General features: G+C 53.3%; 1 protein-coding gene across 1 annotated transcript in view; it reads left to right on the top strand.

Moving 5' to 3' along the window:
* Positions 1-4204, top strand: part of SUPT6H (suppressor of Ty 6 homolog (S. cerevisiae)) — a 22100-nt gene extending 17896 nt beyond the window's left edge. The window contains 8 exon segments of the mRNA XM_009697041.1: positions 222-335; positions 839-963; positions 1417-1484; positions 1487-1519; positions 1931-2008; positions 2097-2263; positions 3647-3834; positions 4018-4204. Coding sequence (XP_009695343.1) covers positions 222-335; positions 839-963; positions 1417-1484; positions 1487-1519; positions 1931-2008; positions 2097-2263; positions 3647-3834; positions 4018-4204 — 960 coding nt within the window.
* Positions 4205-7601: the final 3397 nt, after the last annotated feature.

Genomic DNA, 7601 nt, shown 5'->3' with positions numbered 1-7601 from the left:
AGTTGTCCAGTATTTTAAGAAAAAAGTTAGCTTTTTTTTTTTTTTTTTTTTTTTTTTTTTTTGCGGGAGTGGGGGGTGTGGTGGTGGTGGTGTTGGGGTTTTTTTGTTGTTCTCAAAGCATCCAGCCTTGCTATCCAGAATGTATGACTGAGAGCTGTATACTAGAATAGGAGTTCCTCATCATGCACCCCAAATACCTCTTTAAATGTGTTTGTTTAAAGGAGTTTGAAGACCTGGATGAAATTGTTGCTCGCTATGTCCAGCCAATGGCTTCTTTTGCCAGAGACCTGTTGAATCACAAATACTATCAGGACTGCAATGGTGGAGACAAGAAGGTAAGCCTGTCCTGGGTTGTGGTAGCTTCTGTAGGAGATATAGAAGCATTATATAAGTTTTTTTTGTCTTGGGACAGGTCTTAAATTCTTTGTATCTGGCACGAGCTGCTGCTGGAATGAGCTCTCTGATCTTCCTCTTGTCTCTTGGGGCTTAACAGTCACTTTCCAGCTGTAGGTCTCAGGGAGATTACGTCTGGGAGCAGTGGAGTTAGGAGAGCACTGGGAGTGTGGTGTGCTACAGCGGTGTGCCAGAGTAGCAAAGAGTTGCCTTGTCAGCAGATATCACTGAAAGGAGAGTAATTGGCTTTCGGTGACCTGGCGACATTTGTGCACCAACCCTGCACAGTAGACGCTGCAGTTGGTGGTCCTTGTTGGATTGCCAGCATCAGGGCTGGGGGGAAAAAGGGCCAACCACAGCATGGAGGGAGATATCCATAGGCTCTGTGCGTTGCTGAAGATGTAGGCTCTCTTTGAGCATTTCTCTTCTTTCTCTCTCTAATTAGAAGCTGGAAGAGCTGCTGATAAAGACCAAGAAAGAGAAGCCAACGTTTATTCCCTATTTTATCAGTGCCTGTAAAGATCTACCTGGCAAATTCCTCTTGGGATATCAGCCTCGAGGCAAACCAAGGTAAGTGAGAGGCAAGCCCAGCATCTGCAGCTGAGTACTGCCAGTACCACACCTCAGCTTATTGCTGCCAGTTTTTCTTCCAGCTCTGTCAGTATCCCCATAAGTCATGCCTTCCCTTACCTAGGGTTTGGACAGTAGAGGACTCATGTCTAGCAGTAAATCTCATGCAGGAGACTCCTGTGTTTCTAACCAGCTGGCCGCTACCAGCAGCACTGCCCTGTGCAGGGGGTGTCACAGGAGTATAGGCAGTGATTGATTTTTGCATAGAAAAGCATGGTATTTTGGAACAGTTGTTTGAAAACAAAATGAAAGTGGTTTAACTAGGTCTGTCTGTTCGTTATCAGTACGGATGCTGCCCGAGTTTGTTAGTGTGAGGGTGCTGTACAGTGGCAAGTGTGGCTCTGAAGCAGCCTGTGATCTCTTGTGCTCTTCTGCGTTCACTGCTCCTCACAGGATAGAGTATGTGACAGTGACGCCAGAAGGATTCCGCTACCGGGGCCAGGTCTTCCCTACGGTGAACGGTTTTTTAAGGATCATTATCAGGACCCTGTTCCAGGTGAGCACCCTAAAACTTGAATGCCTTAGTTGTTTGTTTCCTGGGTGTCACACAATAGGGACAGTTATTAAACGACAATTTCGTGTTCTTTGTCCTTGAAATATGTCCTAGGATTTTCTATATGGGGGAAGTTTTGAAGTAACACTCAAGTGTTTGGCTTCCATGGACCCACTGAGAGCTCTCCTGAGAGTTAATCTTTCAGCCAAGTGGGCCATGTAGCAAAGGCTAGGTTTGTCCCTTTCCTCTCCCTTATCCTCTCCCACCAGACAGTCCTGCACACACCATTCCCTTGTAACAGAGCGTTTGGCCAGTGCAAGTGTTGCCTGCATTTTTTTCGAATCCCAAGTTTCAGGCCAATAGTTGCTCTTCTAGGAGAACTAATCTAACTGTCTTGGTTTGTATTTTATACAGGTATTACCCCCAGCAGTAGCAGTCGGACCAGGACTCCAGCCTCCATTAATGCTACTCCAGCTAACATTAACCTGGCAGGTCAGTGCAGGCCTTTCCTGGTTGGAATCAGGCTGCGAGCTCCTTCTCCAGGCTCTGCTTTGTCTAACGTGATGGGTCTTTCTTACAGACCTGACCCGTGCAGTGAACGCTCTACCACAGAACATGACTTCCCAGATGTTCAGTGCCATCGCTGCTGTGACAGGCCAGGGACAGAACCCAAATGCCACCCCTGCGCAGTGGGCATCCAGTCAGTACGGCTATGGAGGCAGCGGAGGCGGCAGCAGCGCGTACCACGTAGGTGTCACTTAAGTTTCTGACAGAAGGTGCTGCAGGGCTTCTCCTTGCTGCTAGAAACCATCCCATGGGGGCTCTACTGGAGGACTAAGGGGTTCTCTTTGCCTGGGATCATCCAGTCCCAGTTGTGTAGCCGTGGTGCTGCACGGGGGAGCCTGGCTGGATTCTTGGTCTGGGTTTCTTCTTGCCTCCTGTGGCTGAGGAAATGAGGCATGTAATACAGCCCTGCTCTGGGGAGAGCTGAAGCAAGTAGCAAATTGGTCTGGCCCCCAAGGAATGTGGCAGAGCGGGGAGGTGGGATCCAGCGGTGAGGGCACACAACCTTCTGATTGTGCCCCTGAATTGGCAACGTGAGCTGCCAGTGGAAGAGATTAGCTGTGAAACTATGCGCTGAGTTTGCAGGGCTTTTCAGCTCAGCGTGCTAATCTCCGAGCTGCACCGGCAGGCGAACACCTCAGCCTGACTGAACGCCCAGAGGCTTTGCAGGGAATAAGATGGAATTGGACGGCTTAGGCTCATGCTGAAGCCTTTCCTCATGTGTGCTGGTGCCTATCTCCTGCCAGCCCACACTGCCAGCTCCCCAGCTGACACGGAGACTAAATCCAGCTGCAGGACTGAGGTGCCTGGGTACAAAAACCACACCCAGCCATTAGAGAGATTTAATGAAGAGGTGCTGCAAGACAAGGCTTGCAGGGAGGAGTGATCCTCTTTTAGACCACCTTGGGAGGCTTTCATGGAGTTTGGCACAGTAAGCGCTGAGCTGGGGATAGGCAGGGGCTGTGGATAACCCAATGTGTTAATCATCAAGACAATCTGAAGGAAAAGGGAGGTGAGCACCGGGAAGCAAAGAGACTAAGCACTCTGCTGGACAAACAGTGGGCCAGCCAGCTTGGTATGTGGGAGGGAGCCATCTCGGGAGTTGCTGTGCCTTCTCTGCAGCCCAGAGGGGAAGAATTCATCTGTTCTTCATGCCCACTGCAGGATGTCATTTCTGCTAGCTTGCCCCAAGTGTCTCTTGTGCCCATCTCTTGCGGCCCTCACCTTTGCTTGGCTTAAGCATCTCCCCTTGTACCCTGCGTGGGGTGAACAAGGAAGGCAGGCTATGGTGGCCCTGCTGGCCCCGGTTGGGTGGGTGATCGGGGACTCTCAGGGGAACAAATGTCCTGTGCTCAGCAGGGTGTTGCTCCTCCTGCCCTGCAGCCCCCCCCCGTTCCCTGGGCAATGGTCCCTGCAAACCTCTCCTTTGCCCAGACGAGCGGCTCCAGCAGGGCTGGGGGTGTGCAGCAGGGGCATGCAGCAGCCTCCTGGGCGAGTAGGGCAAGGCAGAGCCCCGCAGCCTAGCAGGGTTTGCATCTGTCCCTTAACAGTATCTGCTCTCTGCAGGTCTTCACGACTCCAGCACAGCAGCCGGTGGCCACCCCTCTGATGACCCCCAGTTACTCTTACACTACCCCCAGCCAGCCGATTACAACACCCCAGTACCAGCTCCAGGCCAACACCACGCCTCAGTCCACCCAGTCCCAGACACAGTCGCAGCCATCATCCAGCTCCAGGCAGAGGCAGCAGCCAAAGTGAGTGGCTCCGGCGTTGCGTGCACGTGTCCATCTGTGTCCCGTCTTGATTGCTTTTGTTGATTTTTGTGGAACCAGTGTGGTGGGGTTACTTTGCACTTCCCTGCATGTGGGACCCTGAGGGAGGTAGGGCAGGGAAGCTCTCCCCGTAACGTGTCTCACCTCCTGCCCATGTCGTTGCAGGACCAACAGTCACGCTGCGATCGACTGGGGGAAGATGGCCGAGCAGTGGCTCCAGGAGAAGGAGGCTGAACGGAGGAAACAGAAACAGAGGTTGACTCCTCGCCCGTCTCCCAGCCCCATGATTGAGAGCACGCCCATGTCCATCGCTGGGGATGCCACCCCACTGCTGGATGAGATGGACCGATAGGCCGTGCTGGACCTGACGTGTAACCTCCGCTCTCCCCTCGAGGAAGGGGAAGGGAGAGTGAACAGTTGAAAACAACTTCCCTTCCCTTAGCCACATAACTCCTGTTTTATACGTCATGAGATGGTGGGAAATGACTCTTGGTGACGTGCACCTGAGCAAATGAGTAGACTTGGCAGGGCTGGTCTAAGTATATGTACTATATATATATAAATATATCATAGGAAGGGATGCTGCAGCCACCTCTGCATTCCAGGCCTGGTTCACCACTTTGGAAGCTCGGCAAAGTAATTATGAGGTCAAACGAGTCTGTCCTCGTACATGCACAGCAGTCTGCTTTCACCGCAAAGACTAGGAAGCAAACATAGCTGAAAGTGCAGACCATCAGCCTGGAGCGAGCCTGTTTCAGTTGGATTCTCCCAGACCCTGACTGTCACCTCTCCTTGCCCTGAGAGCACAAACCAAAATCACAGGGGTTGTGACAAGCAAACCGGAGTTCTCAAAGTTTCTGTTGTTGTTTGCTCCGTGGTTTTGTGTGTAACAGGCTCTGCGGAGTCTGTGCCGACCCCCAGCTGTGTTCGTAGGGGTCTCGGGGTCTTGCCGGAGAGAAATGCAGCTGTCATACCAAAGGCTTGCTCTCTCCTCTGGCTTCTTTTGGAACAATATTTATTTAGTTTTGATTTTTTTCTTTTTTTAAAAAAAAAAATCAGACTGCGAAGCAAAACACCAACCAACGGCGGCTTTCCCGAGTGCGGGACAGACACGTGGGCTAAAACACTGCAAGAGCAGCCGCTCCTGTGGTGGAGAACGTGAAGCAGCCGGGAGTGCATGGCATCCTCCTCCGCATCCGCTTAACCCTGCCCAGTTGTAACCAAGAGGGGTGAATAAATAGTGTTTCTACTGAACGCTGGTTGAGAGGTTTTCTGCCTGCACCCTGGGCTGCCTGCCCGCCCTCTCCTTTTAGCAATGGATTTGCTTAGAAGCAGAGTTCAGTGGTGAAAGTCGATGCTGCTTCTTCCCTTGTTGCTCGGAGTTGCCCTCTGTGTGCTGCAATTTTCACAGAGAAGCTGATTCCTGTTGAGCTGGTAAAGAATAATGTTTTGTTTTGAGTGTGTCATATAGAGACATCACATCGACATCTGGGGCACCCCACCCCGCAGGAGAGGTACTGGGGGGCCTGGGAGGGGGACAGATAATGCAGATAACTTCGGTCATGTCAGAAAAAGCCCACTGCTGTATATTGCAGAGCTCTGAGAGACATTTCTGAACTGGAAAGTTCCTGCTGCACACACTTTCCTCTCTCCTGCTTTGTTAGTAGGGATTTTCTGTGGAAGCAGGGTCTTTGTTCCTTCCAAGTGCTCCTGGTTAGCCTCCTCTCGCTAGGAAATGAGCAAGAACAGCAGATCTTAAGAAACAAAGATCTTTTTTGCATGTAAATGCTCCTGAAGAATGGCAGCAACCCGGGAGACAAAGCAAAGCTGTTTCCACAGAGAAATGCAGGTCCTGGCTTCCTTGCCATCTCCTCTGCAGTCCCGGGGAGGGGGCTGACACAGTCCTGTTCCTCCCCTGCAACCGCGCAGGCTGTGCCGGAGGAGCGTGGCCCAGGGCCACGGCTGCCGTAGGTTGCAGGTGTACTAACCTTATCCTATTTTTTTATTATTTTATGAAACTCCGTATGACAGGAATTTGGGAGCAGCTCCTTACCAGGGATGTGTCGACCCATACGGGGCAGGGGGCTAGTTGTGCGTCGTCGGCTCCTTTTTGGCTGTCTTTGTTTTTAGTTTTTCCCCTACCGTCAATAAAAATTCTACTTTTGGGAAGCTGCCCGCATGCCACATTTTGCTTCCTCCAGTGACGCTGTGGCTGCCGCAAGGACTTTGCACCCATTAGCAGTGCTCCAGAGGGTGCGATGCCTCGCTACAACCTTGGTATTTTCCCCCTTGGGCTCTTGTGGTCCGCTCATTTCAGGGATTTCAGGTTGCACCGCACGCTCCTCTGCGAACAGTGGGGTTCACACGGGGCGGCTCTGCTCTCCGGACCTCAGTGCCATCTGATCTCCCAAGGCTGTGTTGTGGCAAAATAGGAGACAGCATTCGGCTCCTGTCACTCCAGCTTTTTGTGGTTGTGGAATTTGATGCTGGTGTGGGAGGATCTTTGTACCGGTCTCACTGGATAGGAGAGGGGATGCTGGGTCAAGCCACACTCCTCTCTTGGAAGCGTTTTGCAGGAGTTGGTGGCCGTGCCGTGTCTCTGGGTGCTGCCCTCAAACTCTTGGCTACAGGAGCCCGGTTATCAACGAGGGAAGGAGTCGGGCCACGATCACCATCCCTCAGGCAGGGACACGGACAGCTTGCCCTGCCCCTGCCTCTCCCTGGGCAGCATCTGCCTTTGTCCCAGGCCTGGAAAAGCTTCTATTGTCCCACTCCAAAGATCTCTTGTACGGAGTTTGAGAAGCCTGCGGGGAGGGACAAGGCCCCCGTTCCTCCCAGAGCAGCCCCCGTTGCTGTTGCTGGGGACTGGAGGAGTCGGTGCTGGTGTGGGAGCACTGGGAAAAAGTTGGTTAAGTTGAGGAGAGGGATGGGGTGGTGCAATTCATGAGCTGGTCCTCCAGAGAAATACAACCCTGGGGAGCCAGAACTTAACCCTCTGTAGCAGAGGAGGGGTAAAATCAGGGCTCTGCCCTGTGCCGGCGTGGGGACGGGAGCTGTGTCCCCAGCCAGAGCAGGGTCTCGCTCTCCCCCGTGCCCAGGACGATGACAGGAGCTGGTGGGAGCGGTGAGGAACAGCTCCAACCCACCCAATACCCACCCGGCTCTGGGTGCTCCCCTCCCGCAGCCCCGCAAGAGGGATCAGCCCCAGGATTTCCCCTGGATGCCACCCCCCAAGGAGCGATCCTTTCTCCCCACAGTGACAGGGCAGAGGCCACACCATCTGCTCGAGCGACCAACTTTATTGCACAGCCAAGACCCACGCGGGGCAAGGGAGCAGTCGGGGCCGCAGTTCTCACGCAGGCTGTGCCTCAGCTTCGCTTTTCAGCCTCTTCTTTCTGTTTCTCTCCTTCCTCCTCCTCTTCCCACTGGCAGTGGGGACCAGGGATGGGGTGGCCGGCTCTGGCTCCTTGCCCAAGCCCTCCTGCGCCGGGGCATCGCTCAGGACGGTGTTGGCTGCTTCCCCCAAGTCTGGCAACAGGGCCCGTGGGTCCTGCCCAGTTTGGGCAGCGGCTGCGGGACGGCTCAGCTCCCCGTTTTCAGAAGGACCTTTCTTTCTCAGACCTTTCCTCTTCTTTTTCTTGTCTTTCTTCTTCCTCTTCCTCTCTTTCTTGGCTGCCTTGGGGGGGGACAGCGGGTGGGCAGGCACATGATGCTCCACTGGGACGGCTCTTCCACCCACGCTGCTCCAT

The sequence above is a fragment of the Cariama cristata genome, unplaced genomic scaffold (genome assembly GCF_000690535.1).
Source record: "Cariama cristata isolate BGI_N322 unplaced genomic scaffold, ASM69053v1 scaffold23003, whole genome shotgun sequence".
Classification (NCBI taxonomy): Eukaryota; Metazoa; Chordata; class Aves; order Cariamiformes; family Cariamidae; genus Cariama; species Cariama cristata.
The sequence above is the reverse complement of the archived record's forward strand: the minus strand, read 5'-3'. Positions and strand labels throughout refer to the sequence as shown.